At 45.7% G+C, this 16,519-nt stretch overlaps 1 protein-coding gene across 2 annotated transcripts in view; it reads left to right on the forward strand.

The window, feature by feature from the left end:
* The window catches only part of ipo13b (importin 13b), a 44,275-nt gene that overhangs the window by 16,154 nt on the left and 11,602 nt on the right, over positions 1-16,519 (forward strand). For both annotated transcript variants that reach the window (XR_011190458.1, XM_069194426.1), the window contains exons 5-14: positions 4,077-4,217; positions 5,279-5,420; positions 8,860-9,026; positions 11,847-11,967; positions 12,305-12,452; positions 12,698-12,879; positions 13,203-13,229; positions 13,711-13,845; positions 16,145-16,291; positions 16,375-16,455. Coding sequence is in view for 1 of the 2 variants with exons in the window: in XM_069194426.1 (XP_069050527.1) it covers positions 4,077-4,217; positions 5,279-5,420; positions 8,860-9,026; positions 11,847-11,967; positions 12,305-12,452; positions 12,698-12,879; positions 13,203-13,229; positions 13,711-13,845; positions 16,145-16,291; positions 16,375-16,455 (1,291 nt within the window). In the remaining variant the exon portion in view is untranslated. The remainder of the gene's footprint in view (positions 1-4,076; positions 4,218-5,278; positions 5,421-8,859; positions 9,027-11,846; positions 11,968-12,304; positions 12,453-12,697; positions 12,880-13,202; positions 13,230-13,710; positions 13,846-16,144; positions 16,292-16,374; positions 16,456-16,519) is intronic.

The raw sequence follows: 16,519 nt of genomic DNA on the forward strand, positions 1-16,519 counted from the left end.
TAGAACGACTAGATCTAAGTACTCAGTGACCAAGATGGGGCAGACAGCTTCCTCCCGTTTGTAGTTTTTTAGATCCTGTTGGTCTTTTTTTTTGCAGTTTTCCAATAGTTCTTCCATGAGGCCTCACTCCCAGATAATGCTGTGTTTGTGTCCGTTTTGTTTTATGCTTAGTGTTTTGTCACACGTTTCTTCACTCTAAGACAGGCGAATCTATTGAGATTTTTTGGGAGAAGCAAAAGCCAATTTTTTTTCTGATTTTACCTCTTTGTTTTGAATCTCAGCAGACAGAATCATCCATGCTGAATGGATGTTTAGAGTGCGTGTTTTTTGGCGGTCGTATCACATTTAGTCAAACAGATCTCGGTTAGCGGGTGAGGACACAGGCTTTCTGGTTCATGTGCCTCTGGATTTGTACCAGGCCAGAGAACAGGCTGTCCAAGTGTGTGAGATCCCCGTGTGGGAGTTAAGAATCATCCAGTATGTTTCAAATTATCTGGCTTTGTTGAAACTACAGTATAGTGTCACATGGATTCACAGTGTTTTATAGCAGAATGCAATAATATTAAGCAGCTTTCGTTTCCAAAGTGTCAGATGTGTAATATTGATTTGGAACATAGTCGCGCATGTAATCTGACAATTGTTCAAAACCGCTCTGATGTAGAGCCAGTTCTTCCTGCCGACAGCATGTGAGAACCAGGCTATTGTGACAGTACAGGCATCCCTTCATTTCCCAGAATCCCATTTATGAATCCCCGCTACAACAAGGTGTGCAAATTTGTACCCATTGTTTGAAAAATGAACAAGTTTTTGCAATAATGAACAAAACAAAAAGATCCTACTATTGTAGGTGAAGGAACGCGTTTTAGTGTGTTTAGTAAGTTTTGTTTACTACTTTAAATACCACAAGTACTGCACAATATAAACAACTTTTAACATATGGAAATTGGTCTCTTAAGTGAACTAGGCTTTGACGAGCGGTAGTTAACATAAAGCAACGCTATATCAGATTTGATATTGAAGAGATTTATACAAACATATGGGAATTCATTTTTGATGTAAGAATTTTTGGCTTACTGGCTTTCGTAAAGCGAGGGATGTCCTGCTGTTGCGTTTCAGAAGTACATTTATCGGAATTCTCCAATGACCTGTGCATGTCTGGATGTGGTCCGTTAACAACAGGTGAGCGCTGAATGAAGGAAAACTGGAGGTTTAAATATTGGGTGATTGGGTGTAGTTTTGTTGTGGTAAGAGGAGATTTGTGGCCTAAAAAATAGGGTTTTGTGCATCTTTAAATCTCATGATTGTTTTTGACTTGTGCTGAACCGTTTTGTTCCAATTTAAAATAAAAAGAACGCGTTTGTCGACGTCTTTCTCTGTCCCCTCTCTCTGTCCCCTTCTCTGTCCCCTTCTCTGTCTCTCTCTCTGTTTAAACTAATAACAATCAAGTCTCCTGCAAGGATGCCATTGGACCACTCGCATCCTGTTGCCAGGCAACGCGTTCTCGCTCTCTCCTTGCCTCTCTGTCTTTTCCGCCCAGCTTTCGGCACAGAGCGATAGTGTCTAATTGCAGGGTTGAAAGCAGGGAGGGGGAGATATGCTGTATTTAAGGTAGCTGCCTGTATCTCTTGCCTGTGCTTTGGCTTTTGTCTTTCATATTGTCTTTTGTGTGTTGTAGCTATTGTGTGCAGTAAGTGTCTCTGTGCCCCTTGATTGTTCTCCAAGCTGAAAGCCCTCTCGTGCCCTTTTTAAAATTGTTCTACTCCACATGGTCTCTGAAAATGTGTGCTTCGTTCAAGGAAATAAAATCTGCGCAATACAGGAAATAAGGTTTTGGCCAAAAGTCCTGGCCAAATCATTACCCGTTTGTCACTCTTTTTTTGTCATTTATTAGAAGACACTGGTACTGAACAAGGGCAGAAAAGGGCAAATCAATTGAATAAAAAACGATAAAGCAAGAAGGAATGGGGATGCGGGTGAAAGCAGGTTAGTCAGCCAGCGAATGTGACTGCAGCAGACAGTGTCTGGTCAGATGAGGGGACTCTGTGACTCTGACCTTGAGAGAGGACAGGATAGGACTGCCTGGAAACTGAAAGCCGAAGCTTAGCTTCTGTATTGCTACCGCTGTTATTAAATACCAACAGTAATTTAAGAGTTTATGTGTAAGATTTGACATTGCTATGTAGATTGGCATATAATTGGGGACTGTTCTGGACTCCAAGCTTAATTTTGAAGCCAATACTGACCTGATCCTCAGAAAAGGCCAACAGCGTCTTTTTTTCTCAAGAAACCTTAAGCATTTTAAGGCCGATGATTCATTGTTGATTTTGTTCCATCAGTCCTTCCTCATCATTTCCTTTTTTTAATTATATACTGTTAGCATGCCCAAAGGGGTTGGGCAGCCAGTTGACCTTGGGCCCCTCGAGGTTTTTTCTCTCCTTACTAAGGAGTTTTTGGTTCCTCTCCTCCGCTGTCTTCTGGTCTTCTGTTCTGTATTGACAAAATGTGTCGTCAATTGCATTGCTAAGCGCCACCCCTTGTTTAATCATTTCCAGTTACTCCCATAACACCGATACCGACTCCCCAACACCAAGACCAACAGATTTAAGTTCTCATTCATACCTGTAGCCATATCGTTACTTAACAATTGACCTCCTATGCAAATATGTATGTGTATTGCCTTTCCTCTCGGTTTTTTTTTCTTTGTCTGTCTGTACACCAACACTGCTGCTGTAAAAACCATTTGCTCCCCCCCCGGTGATAATATAGCCAGTGATTTCAACACATAGAGGGAAAGTTTGTAAAGGTAAAATAGCAGCTTTCATACTCCTAAGCCTCTGATATAGACCACAAAAGCAGGACAAGCACCTGACATTCAAAAAAAGAGCAACCGAGTTAGCTATTTAAGAGTCTGAAACTGTAACAGTGTAAAATATTGGAAGATCTATTGCATAATCTGGTTTGCTTGCTATCTCTTATCTACTTGATGTCCTGTTCAGTTAAGCCTGTGTCAAAGGGGAACCGCGGCTTTAGGGTCTGGCTTCTCTGCGGGAGGACTGTGTCCACGCTCACCTTCGCTTGATGGCCCTGCGTCACCGCTGCCCCACTGCTCTGAGTGCAGAGCGGGAAGGCTCCGCCACCTGGGAGAAGAGATGTGGAAATGAACGAGTTTTGACACGGAGAAAGAGCTGGGGTGGTAGATTGGCACAGTAATAACAAGTGTCTTTGTTGGAAACGTCTTCCATTTGTTATTGCTCTGTCAACAGTGTAATTCATCGGTCATGCCAATAAAGCTTGTGGAGTCTGAAAGTGATGGGGGAGAGAGAAGGCTGATGGACTGTCAGGGGGCATCTTTTTCAGCTTCAGTTTCTTTAATTTTTGCCACTGTTATTCTATTTGCATGTCAGGCGAAGAGCCTGTAATTGGGCAGTCTGGAGCCCTTCTCGTTTTCGAGATGACAGCTTTAATTTGTGCAGGGAACCTGAGGAGAGGCGCCTGTCTCGGTTTTTAATTGAATCTGGTTCAGCGGGGGGAAGCAGGGGAGAGGGCCTGCCTCTGTCCCGCGCGTCAGGGAGGGTTGGGAGAGCTGGCAGGAGGATCCAGTGTTGTACAAAGGCTCAGGAGGTGTGGGAGGAAGGGACACGCTCTGAAAGAGGGGGGCCTCGGTGACCACAGTCCGCCTTTTGAAACTGCTGCAACGTGGGATCTCCATTGTAGATCAGCCAGTGTGGGGAGTCAGGGTGAGAGCGTGAAAGAGGAAGATGAGGGTGGGAGAGAGGTGGCAGTTTATGATTCAGAAAGAATGAGCTTGAATTGTTGTTCGATCTCAATTCCCCATAGTTCAAAAGATTTTTGGCACAGTGGTTAACTTTGTAATGAAAGCTTGAAAAGCATTGCATCTGTAGGTGCGAACTCTGTAAACACTTGGGCAGATGCTGGGTCACTGCTGGTATGGCCCTCTGCTTCCAAGCAAGTCCTTTACCTTTACTGCATTATGGTTGTGCCGTAGCAAGACTTCTAAACTGTGGGACAGTTGTGATTAAACTGTGCTGATCTCAGTCTTCCGTCATTGTGTGCAGGTATGTGAACACCTTGCTGAAGCTGGTCCCGCAGGTGCTGCAGCTGCAGGAGCAGCTGAGGCAGGCGGTGCAGAGCGGAGACATGGAGACCTCACATGGCATCTGCCGTATCGCTGTGGCACTGGGAGAGAATCACTCCAGGTACACTGCACGCCTGAGGCAGCTCTACATAGCACTGATTACACACAGTGCTGTACACTGCACACTGGATACTGCGGTACATTGCACTGATTACACAGTGCTGAACACTGCACACCTGTTACAGCTCTACATTGTACTGATTACACAGTGCTGAACGCAGCACACCTGATACAGCTCTGCATTGTACTGATTACACAGTGCTTAACGCTGCACACCTGAGGCAGCTCTACATAGCACTGATCACACGCAATATGAGCACTGCACACCCGATACTGCAGTACACTGCACTGATTACACAGTGGTGAACGCTGCACACCTGAGGCAGCTCTACATAGCACTGATCACACGCAATATGAGCACTAAACACCCAATACTGCAGTACACTGCACTGATTACACAGTGGTGAACGCTGCACACCTGATACAGCTCTGCATTGTACTGATTACACAGTGCTGAACGCTGCACACCTGATACAGCACTACATAGCACTGATCACACACAATACTGAGCACTGCACACCCGATACTGCAGTACATTGCAATGTTTACACACAGTGCTGAACGCTGCACACCTGGTAAAGCTCTACATTGTACTGATTACACAGTGCTGAACGCTGCACACCAGGTACAGCTCTGCATTGTACCGATTACACAGTGCTGAACGCTGCACACCTGGTACAGCTCTGCATTGTACCGATTACACAGTGCTGAACGCTGCACACCTGATAAAGCTCTGCATTGTACTGATTACACAGTGCTGAACGCTGCACACCTGAGGCAGCTCTACATAGCACTGATCACAGGCAATATGAGCACTGCACACCCGATACTGCAGTACACTGCACTGATTACACAGTGGTGAACGCTGCACACCTGAGGCAGCTCTACATAGCACTGATCACACACAGTGCTGAACGGTGCCAACACGCTACACTGTGCTGTATATATCCTGCTGTTATAGCCTAGACACTGCTACTCTACTGGCTGCTGTACTGCACATATCTGCTCTTTTGTACACCACATACTGCACTGCACTGTGCTGTGACTGTGACTGTGTTGCAGGGCGTTGCTGGAGCAGGTGGAGCAGTGGCAGGGGTTTCTGGCTCTTGTCAACATGATCATGTTCTGCACAGGAATCCCAGGACATTACCCCGTCAATGAGACCACCAGCTCCCTCACTCTCACTTTCTGGTACACCCTGCAGGTAGGCATTGTGTCCTGGGAATTCCAGGCCATTACTGCACCCTGTAAACTTCAGAGCAAGCCATCTAAGTGCTTCACACCTTCTTTTTGATTTTTCTGTTCTTTTATGCACTGCAGTTTTGTACAACAGTTCAAAAGTCATCATTTTATGCATCTCCTCTTTTCCGGAATAAACACCCTAGCTGGGTTGTGTTGAAGCTGGGAACCTTCCGGAAGCAGCTGGAGGTCCTCGCTCTCATCTGCAGCTCCAGCTAGATGGTGATCTTGCCCTTCCCCTGCAGCACAAAGTGATCAGGCTGGCTGGCCACACCTTGGCTCAAAAGTTTTAAAGAAGCCAGGGTATCAGTTTCAACAACATGGCTGGGTAGCTTGTTCCAGACTCCCATAACCATTTGGATAAAGAGAATGCCTCCTGTTTTCCAATTCTAAAGACACTTCCCCATGGTTTCCACCTTAACCCTCTTGTTTGCTTCTGAAGTAGTTTGCTGGGTTGATTTTGCCAGTGTCATTGAGGTTTTGAATACTTGAATTATTTTTCCTCTTTGTGATCATTGTTAAATAGCCATATTTACGTGTGCCCTACTGTTACTTTACTGTACCAAACTGCTACAGTGAACATCACCTTAAAGTGAATATTTTGTACCCAATCTGTAGGATTTATAATTCCTATAATAGACATTTTATCCTAATTGTAGATCCTGTGTAATATGCAAGTCCTTTATCTCCTGTACCGTGGTTTCCCTGTCTTTGAGAGAGAGAACAGGCTGGCCTTGGCAGCACACATCTCTGTCTCCTTGCGCACGGGTTTAAAAATAGCATGACCTTTGCAGCTGAGATAATAGGCAGGCACTGTCAGGCACCCTCCGCAGTTTCCTGCTGTGCTAAAGAGCAGCCCTGTCTGTGGATTTTTCAAAATGTTGCTCTTCATAGCATCTTATGTTGAGGCCCGTATCTGTATCTGGTGTCCATTTTGGTGTTTTTGGAGCAGTACACCGATGTCAAGATTAGCCTGATGGATTTATCTCGATCCCGTGAGCAGGCTCATAGTACAGGGTAGCTGGTTTGCAGCGCGTGATATTTTTACATGTTTTGACCACAAACGTGGGTAAAAATGTTGATGATATAGTGTGTGTCTCCACTGCCTTGACATATCTGCTTGCTGGTGGGATGGTGAAAATCCTGTGGGAGCTGATTAGCAGAGCTCCATAAAACAATTATTCAGATTTAGTATTCTAGGAGGAGTCGAGGGCCTGACTAGGGTAAACCTATGCATTGAGTTCAGTTTTTATGAGCTCTTTGCCTTTTCCACTTATGCAGTTGTGATAATTGCGCCTTTGATTGCAAGGTTTTTCATAAGTTTGGGGCCAATAAATAAATCCTACATTAGAAAATTAAGAATTTCTTTTTTTTTTCCCAAGTGAGTTTTGTATTTGTCTCTCAAGGTTCTGAATAATTCATATGCGGACAAATTAGTAACATCCTATATTATTTAAAAACGAGTGACTTGCAGAGGATATAATCATAACTCAGACTTGTGTGATCATTCAAGATGTGCTTTTGAACAGTTCAAGTAATATTTATACACAGATCTTGCACATCTTTGGTTCTGATGTGACAGAAAGACGAATAATCTTGTAATCTGACACAAATGAAGAGACTCTAGGCTGTAGTACTTTCAGAACTGAAACCAGCTGTTAATTGAAACTGAAGTAGCTGTTAATTGAAAGTTGTCAGGTTGCAAAGATCATCTCCCTGCAGCGATCAGCAGTGCAATCAACTGGTGTCAGATTTATTCTTAAACCAAAGAAAATTTTAAAAGGATTTTGTCTGTCTGTGCTTCTGCTAAATAAATGCTGAAAAGAGCTAATTATGCAATGCATGGCAAATCTGAAATTAAAAAAATGCATGCAGCCTGCTGAAGTAATTCAGACTGGGGCTTTGAAGATAGAGACGGAGCATAACCCTTGCTTTGTTTTGTATAAGACCTCTGGTTTTGAAGTCGGGTGGTGGAGCTCGAAAGTGAGGATGTTTGTATTAAAGGAGCAGAAGTTAGTCTTGCCGCCTGTAGCCCTTCCTGTTCCATAGCGGCGACTGTCTCATTCTGGTGGTAGTTGGGATCTTAATGCAATGTGCCACTGGCTAAGAGGCTCACTCGACTGTGGCGACAGCTGTGATCTAGCTGCTGAATGAGGATTTCGTGTTTCAGAGGCCTCTTAGAGGCATAGAAACAATTAAGGTTTCTATTTCGGAGCATTTCGGGCTTTGCGAGATGCAGTTTTGGGATATTTTCTGCATCTTACATTGTTTGTCTTATAAATGTAGCATTGCCAAGCATTTCAATTGTCTGGCATTCCACCCATAGGTCATTCATCTAGGCTCACCTGACAGCAGTCTTCCCAATATGCAACTCGTTACTGGAGCAGAGAGCTATTGCATCAGCTGTCCCTGTGTTTTGTGTGTCAGAGCAGGTGTCATTTAGATTCTGCAGTAGTTAAAACATCCTCAAAAAATGCTGCTGATGAGAGGCAATAGTCTGGCGTGTCTCACTTGAATCATCCCAAGGTCCTGGGCAGGACGATTCTCAAACATGTCCCATTGACTCACCATTCACCACGTACCCGGGCAGATTGTGCTGACAGTAGAAAGGGCAGCAATATTTCTGGACATCAATGCTCACATTCAGAGTAAATCTGTGGGTCCCTTTAGTTATTTCCTAGGGTGCTTTTTCCCATTCCTGTAATTATGACTCATTTGTCTTTAGATGCCCCAAAGGGATATTTTAAAGCTTCTTTTTTTACACAGGGAAAAAAAACCACGAAGACATGATTGTAAACAGGCTAACTCTGTTAAAGGGTAAGGCAAGAGTGAGTGGGGGCTTTATGTCTTATCTGGGAGGACAGAGCTTGCTTCACTATGAGGAGCTGACAGGGGAGGAGTTGCCAGTAATCCCATGAGCACCAGGCTGTAGCACATCAAGGCTGATAGAAGTTTGCAGCCCACCTGCAGCTGTTCCCCTGAGTCGGCCTTCACTGTGCCCCCCTCCCTCTCTCACACCGGGGGGCTGCCTTCACTGTGCAGCTCAAGGGCTCAGAGAGCGTAGACCATGCTTTTGTAAGTGTATTGTGTTCGATCAATTTCTGTTGGTACTTTAATCAATAAACGTTTAAAAAAATATTATTTACTGCTTCTTGAAGCTCTTTGAACTTGCAACTCTGCATTAGTGTTGTACAGGTTCCTCTCTGATCTTCCCTTGGATTGTCTTGAATGCAACTTAAATATCTGTCGCGTCTCACACCAGCCCTGCTTGTTGTCCAGATGAGTTATTTTCTGGAACAGCTAATCAGCACAGTGCTCTATAGAGAACAGCAGGTGGTGTACTCCTCTCTTATTCACTGTCACTCTCTTTCTGTCTCCTGTTCCCTTCTTGCCCTCTCTCTCAGGATGACATCATGTCCTTTGAAGCAGAGAAACAGGCCGTGTACCTGCAGGTGTACAGGCCAGTTTACTTCCAGCTGGTGGACGTGTTGTTGCACAAGGCTCAGTTCCCCAGTGACGAGGAATACAGCTCTTGGTCCTCAGATGAGAAGGAGCAATTCAGGATCTACAGGTGAGACAGGACAGGGCCCTGGGATAAACGCCTTGGTATCTGTGTGGAGTGTATTTGGTGGAGAGCAGAGCAGGATTGAGTTATATGGGGCTTTAAGGTGGAAAAGTGTGGATTGAATGTTGCAGAGTGAGTTCTAAGTGGATCTCTAGGGTTAATAATAATAATAATAATAATAATAATAATAATAATCACTTTATTAACCCTTTACAATTTCTTGCATTAGGAATTATCTTTTCGCATACCCCAGCTTGCTCTCCATGAGACACACAGACACACAGATAGGGAGAGAGCCTGGGGTCAGAGCGCAGGCTCTGCCATTGTACGGCGCCCCTGGAGCAGTTGGGGTTAAGGGCCTTGCTCAGGAGCCCAACAGAGTAGGATTCCTCTGCAGGCTGCAGGATTTGAACCGGCAACCTTCCAGCCACAGGCACAGATCCTTAGCCACAGAGCCACTGCTCCGCCCCCAAATATACGAGAACATAATAAGAGGCAACCATCCATCTAGCCCATTTGGTAGTTCAGAAGTTAATTGATCAGAGAATCTAATCCAGTTGTGTTGGTTATTGAATGAAACCAGCGTATTGGCATCTATAAAATGGCTGTGTCATTTGTTTCAGACTTGTGCCTCCTGTTCTCTGAACTTATATGAACTTTTCTCTAGCTTCCACTTTTGCCCCTTGGTCTGTGGTTCGCTGTTCATCCTGAAGAAGTCCTCGGATTGACTTTATCAACGCTTTTGAGGATTTTCAATGCTTGTATCTGATTCCCTTGTAGTCTTCTCTGTGAACGATCAAAAAGATTCAGCCTGTCAGAATAGGACATTCCCTTAAATCCCAGGATTCATCCAATTGATCTTCTCTGGACTGATTCCATATTTTTTCTTTAACATACTGACTAAATGTTATGCACATTCAATTTAAAATTTCAACTCAACACCCCTTGATTGATATTCTACATTTTTAACTATCCTTTCATCTTCCTTGCCCTTTAAAATTGCTTTTTCACATATCAAGAAGATAGAAATGTCATCAGAAACACCTAAGTCTTCTTCATAAGTAGCCTCTTCTAGCTTAGAATGTTCCTTTTTATATAGTTTTGCTACCTGTATGCAAAACCCTGCACTTCTTTATATTAAATGTCATTTTGACAGGTGTTTGCCTGACCTAGAACTTCATCCAAGTGTTCCTAGCTGAGGTCCTGTGGTACTCCACTAATTACATCACCCCATTTGGAGTATTCCCCCCTTATCTGTACCCTCTGTTCTCTGTTAACCAATTCTTAATCCATACACTGGCATTTACCTGAATGCCTACCACTGGTAAATGAAGAATTAATTGTTAATGAGGACGTACTGAAAATGTAATGACAGCACATCATACACCCTTTATACAAGACCTGACTAACTGGCCTCCTGAATGAACAGTAGAGCTCAATACAACCGGCTACAGCAAGCTTAATTAGTATATTTATAACTCAACCACAATTGGATAGAAATAGCCAATGTTGTAGCCATTGTATTGTAGCCATGTAGCGATCCTGTTTTCCTACTTGTTTTTACTTTTATCGCAAGGACAAATTATAAAAGGATGTTTTGTTACAGAAGTTAAATCCAAGCTGATGAAAGACTAAAAGCAGTTTTGGCTGTGGAGGCTTCTTCAGGTGCACCAAAGCTTTGATGTGCACAAAGCTGTAGAGGGATCTACAGCTGAACGGGTTTTTTCTGTTTTTTGTTTTCAGTGTAGAATTTTCTGGTTTCTTTGCTGCTTTCTCACTGACACAGCTCCCTGATCTAACTTCTTCTTACTTATATGGTCCAGTTATTTTCATTCTGACTGTGCTCTGAGCAGAGGCTTTTACTGTATGAAGCACCCCCCCCCAATTGCATTTTTAATTGAATTTTAAAAAAGAAATCAATTAATATTTGATTCTCCCCAGCAAGACATTAGAGTGATGGGGGGGTGGTAGGGCAGGTCAGCCATTAATGCCCTTCCCTGCAGTGAAGCTGGATGATGTGTGTGACGCGCTCTGTCTCGCTGCTCAGAAACGACACCAGAACATAAGTCTGTGGACGAGAGGAGACCTTTCAGTCCATCTAGCTCACAGCTGATTGATCGAGGGTCTCGTTCTGCTGCTTCTTGTCGGCTTCAGTTTTTTTTCCCCCTCCTGCAGAGGTCTACTTGGTTGCATTCCAGGCAATGTACCTGAACAAGGGCAGTTCTGAAACTCAAACATTAGTACAGGGTTGAAATACTGATTCCATTCAATGATGTAAGAACTGAAACTGAATTTTAAGGCTTAACTGAAATAGAAAATTGAAAGAAAATCAGTGTATAAGAAGTTTAAGAACTTGGCTGAAGTGAAAATCGTAAGGCACAGTGTCCCCTCTGGGCCAGGACTGGACGTCCCTGCTAAAAGACTTCCTCCAAGTCCTGGGACTGGTGGGGCCACTTTCTGGACCGATTTTCTTTTAACTACTTTTGTGCAGTTTTAACCCGACATCTTTTTATTTAAATTCGACACTTTCAACTGTACATCCCAACGTTATTCCTTTCCCACATTGTCAGCAAGATGAAAATGATGCATGAGCATACTGTTAACATCTTAACTATTTTCCAGCTCTTCCAGTTAATGGGATTTCATTTTCTTCCCATTAACAAAATGGGTTTGCTGATGATGATTCCCGCAACAAGATGGGATTATTTTTCAAGCTCTGATCGGCACCTTTTCTCCAGTCGGACTCCGCTTTCCGGCGTGTGGCCGAGAGGCTGTCGTTGCGACCTGCGTATTATGTAACGTGCTTCTTGTGTGTGTGTGTTGCAGGGTGGATATCTCGGACACCCTGATGTACGTGTTTGAGATGCTGGGCGTGGAGCTGCTCAGTAACCTGTACGACAAGCTGGGCAGACTGCTGACCAACACAGAGCAGCCCTCTTCCTGGCAGGTCAGCTCGGCCGCTGTCTGCTGCTCTCGGACCCCTGCGCTCGGGCCAGTGGCTGGGGGTGCTGCTGGTTCAGCTCAATTTTAGACACACTTTGTGTGTGTAGGAAATCGGTTACAAAAATCACTCCCTACAAAGATGGAACAGTGGACCAACCCCCCCACCCACCGTCATCCCCACTGCCCTCAAAAAAAAAAAACAACAAAACTCCAGTAGCAGATGGGATGGAACAGAGTCCCTCGAAATAAAACGATGACATTTTGTATGAGTCAAATTAATGTCAAGCAGTAATTCCGCTGTTTCGGAGCTACCTTCTGATTTTCTCCGTCCGCCCGTCTAGCACACGGAGGCTTTGCTGTACGGATTCCAGTCCATTGCCGAGACGATTGACGTGAATTACTCTGACGTCATCCCCGGTCTGATTGGGCTGATCCCTCGCATCAGCATCAATAACGTCCAGCTCGCGGATACCGTCATGTTTACTATAGGTACTGTACCTGCTGTCTTTATATCTCTACTACATTGTCCCGCTACACCATTGTGACTGGCACCCGTTCCCTGCTCTGTACCTTTGTATCCCTTTGCTGTAGGCACCTTTCTGCCTCCCCTCTAGTCCACTGTAGTAACGTGACTGTTTAGCCATCCTCTGCCTCTGCCTCCCCTCTGAAATGAGCTGACTTTCTTCTTGTCTGCCCCTTCCATCTTCCCTGACGCCCCCCCCACCCCGCCTCAGGAGCTCTGGCGGAGTGGCTGGCTGACCACCCTGTGATGCTGAGCAGCGTCCTGCCCCTGGTGCTGCACGCCCTGGGCAACCCCGAGCTCTCCGTGTCCAGTGTGTCCACCCTGAAGAAGATCTGCCGGGAGTGTAAACATGACCTGCCGCCCTACGCCGCCAACATTGTGGCTGTCTCACAGGTCGGACTGGAGCTCACAGAGCGGCTTTGGTGCTGTTTTGTAGTAGAGCTGCTTGTTTTAACGATTAGTGTTTGTTAATGGTTGTGTCTCGTGTGTTTCAGCTGAGTTGATTTCGAGGGTTGTATTAGAATTGAATTTTTCAGGTGTATTTCTAGTACTCTCAGGTATGCAGTGTTTGCTGTTTTAGACTGTACTGTGTGAGTACTGAGAGCGTTTTGTTGTATTTTAGTGTTATGTTGTATATATTGTGAGTTCTGGGTGTTGTATGTCAAGTCCTGATACTTCGTTTTAGTAAGTTAAATTCTCTCTCTCTGTCTCCACAGGAGGTTCTCATCAAACAGATCCACAAGGTCAGTGAATTAAACCCCCTAGCTCTCTTTATCTCTGTCTCTGACTTTCTTTCCGTCTCTGCATCTCTTGATCACTTGGCCAGACCAGTGTGTGAATTCAGCCCCATTTATCTGAACGAGCAGTTCATAACCCCTCTCGGATCAGACAAGGTCCGATCTGTATCTCTGTGGAAAGATGAGTCACTTAGCTGGGGGCCCAAAACCCCTAATTAGAGACCAGTTGCAGAGGGTGACAGGGAGACGTTCCTGTCTCTGCCCCGCCACTAGGAGATGTACTGGGATTTGGGGTGAGGCATCAATGAATGGTGGTCCCCCAGCTGAAGACCCTGTAGCTGGTCTCTGGAGACTGTAGGAGGTTCAGCAGGCAAAACCTGTGCGTGTTAACATCCACCTGCATAGATAATGTATGTGTTAATTCACATCTGTATTTCATTGTACATCCTAATCAGGGTTTAAAATCCAGTCTCCTCTCTCTGTACAGACCAGTCAGTGCATGTGGCTGATGCAGGCTCTGGGATTCCTGCTCTCCGCACTCCCAGTGGAGGAGATCCTGAGGAACCTGCACTCTCTCATCACCCCTTACATCCAGCAGCTGGAGAAGCTGGCTGATGAGACGGTGAGACTGCATAGTTGTACTGGCCGTCGACCTAAACCTCCGCCCTAATTGTCAACTATAAACCTTAACTTTCTCTCGAAGCCCCAGCCCAAACTTTGAACCTTGTGACCACACCATAAGACCTCTCCGGCAACGTTGGCCAGTTCCATCGCTTGATGAACACCCCGGTTACCGCTTAGAAAAAGGCATCAACTTCGACATGTCCTGCTGTAGTCTGGCTTGGCTTGGAGTTCCCTGGATGGCAGTTCAGCAACGGTTGTGCAGGAGTTTAGAAGTGACTAGTTTGGAGGAATCGTCAGTCTGCTGCACACCAACTCCCCCTGTATCATGCTTCTCGAACCGCTGTCTAGATTTTTGCCCAGCCATGACAATGAAGACCTTCCTGTTCGCGTCCACAGAGGGCATTAAAAAACAAGGGCAGATGGCTCACCAGTGCACGCGTCCCGGGTGGTATCTCTCGGGGGCAGGTTAGAGAGGAGGGCTTTGGCATGGAGTCCAGTTTAATGACAGTTGGCTATTCCAGTTTAATGAGAATTAAAGGCAAATAAATATTTTGCTACTCTAGATTGCAAAAAAAAATTAATTGCATGCTGTAGGTGGGGAAGGCCTGTCTACTGGCAGAAAACATCAGTCCATCATGTGTCTCCTTCCCGAGTCCTTCCCCTGGCCTGGGGGAGTCTCGGTGTTCTCCAATCATGGGGACACTGTGTGGGCAGTCGTAGCTGCCAAGGCACCGTTTGCCGAGATCTTTTTGGATTCTAATTTCCTGCCATTTTTGTGATCGAAGGGTTTACTTTGCTTCTCTTCTTTTCTGAACATGAAGATTAGAACTAGGACTCGCTCTCCTGCTTTGCCTGTGATTGTGCATGGCCTAGCTATGTTGTTCCTGCCTGCTCTGCTAGCTCAGTGCTGGGGCTCGGGGGGACAGGGGCAGTCGCGGACAGTAGGTGTCGAGAGAGCATGGGCGTGGGGGAGGTGACAGTGCCCATCATTACCAGGCGGAGGGTGTGCGGTGCAGGGTTGCCTGCATGCTGGTGTTCGTCGCCAGCTGTGCTGATCTCCCTACCCTGCATGTCGCCCGGAAATGTATAAACACACTTATACGTACCCTGTGACCATCACTCATCAGCTCTGTTTGCTGGCCTCACAGTAGGGAGCCACCTCGAGGGGGTTATGGGAGTGTTTCTCTGAGAGAGACTGAGAGAGTATTCAACACCCACTGTCACCAGAAATGAAATCGACAAGAAATTCACTTCTGAATGCTTACTGTGCTCCTCCCTGCTGTCTCTGGGCAGTACCATACTAGGCTATTGATGCCATCGCTTGCTGTAGTAATTGGTTAGCAAGGTTAATTAGTGTGCAATGTGCAGGGGAGTTGTGATATAAGTGCAAGCTTTCACAAGGTTCATGTCCTCTATAAACCTCTGCCTTGTGTCAATCTCAGCACGGATGTCGATGAGCCAGCTGTAGAAATCACAATTATGAGTGTGTGTCTGGAGATCAGGCAGAGAGATCTTTTTCACATATAGGGCTTGAAGATGGAACTGAATTTCATTTGTCACTCTGTGCCAGTGAAGAGTGGTCAAGGTCACATGACATTTCTAAACCTGCACTTTTTGTGATTGCTCTTTGGTCACGTTCTACAGGTCTGCTGTAGAGATTTCAGGAGTCTGAAGCCCAGATCAAGGCCAGAACATCAGACTTGTAGAAAAAGGCTTTTAAAATCTAAAAATAAAAAATCAGAAGATTAATGATATGGGAGGTTTTGTACACGGGCAGTTGTCTTCACTGCACTGCACTGTCCCTGCTGCAGGCATCAAGTTGCCAAGAATGAACTTTTTCTTCTCATGTGAGTTGTGCCTCCCATGTCAGTAGATACACACAAGCACACAGGCAGCACTGAAAATTGTCAGCAAGAGGTGCTTGCCCACTTCTCTCTGATCATAATTGGATTTACACAGCACTTTAATCCCAATGGACTCTAGACTGCTTTACATATAAGAAGGGACCCTTCCGTCACTTGCTGTAGAACAGCCCCCACCCCCCAAACTGGTTTTCCACTGTGCACCATCACACAGTTTTGTAAGTGTAGTCCAGAAGGAAGAGCACCAACTACACTTCCACCGACACCTCTTAAACTGCTAACCTGGTTTTCCCAAGAGCTCTCCCATGCCAGCACTGACCAGGCTCAAGCTGTAATCACGATGGAGACTTTTCTCTCTCTGACCATTTCTGTCCTGCCTCTTGTGTGCTGTGTCCTCTCTCCCTATTCACTCCTTGTCCTTCTCTGTCTCTGCAGCCTAATCCCTCGAACAAGCTGGCAATCATCCACATCCTGGGTCTGCTGTCCAACCTGTTCACCACCCTGGATGTGACGCGGCAGGAGGAGGAAGGCGAGGGCGCCCCGCCTGTCAAAACCGCGCCCCCTGAGCCCGGCCCCAACCCGGTAGCCCCCCTTCCTCCTTTCCGCTTTCGTCTTCGTTCTGCCTGCCCTCTCTCACCCTCCCCTTTCTCTTCTCGTGCTCGCAGGTGGTGGTTGTGCTCCAGCAGGTCTTTGCTCTGATACAGACCGTCCTCAGTAAATGGCTGAATGACTCGCAGGTGGTTGAGGTGAGTCTGCTTTCATCTCCGCTGTCCTGCGTGGACAGGCCTGCGGTCCTGTGTCTGCTCTGCT

This window comes from Lepisosteus oculatus, chromosome 9, assembly GCF_040954835.1.
Source record: "Lepisosteus oculatus isolate fLepOcu1 chromosome 9, fLepOcu1.hap2, whole genome shotgun sequence".
In the NCBI taxonomy this organism is placed as follows: domain Eukaryota; kingdom Metazoa; phylum Chordata; class Actinopteri; order Semionotiformes; family Lepisosteidae; genus Lepisosteus; species Lepisosteus oculatus.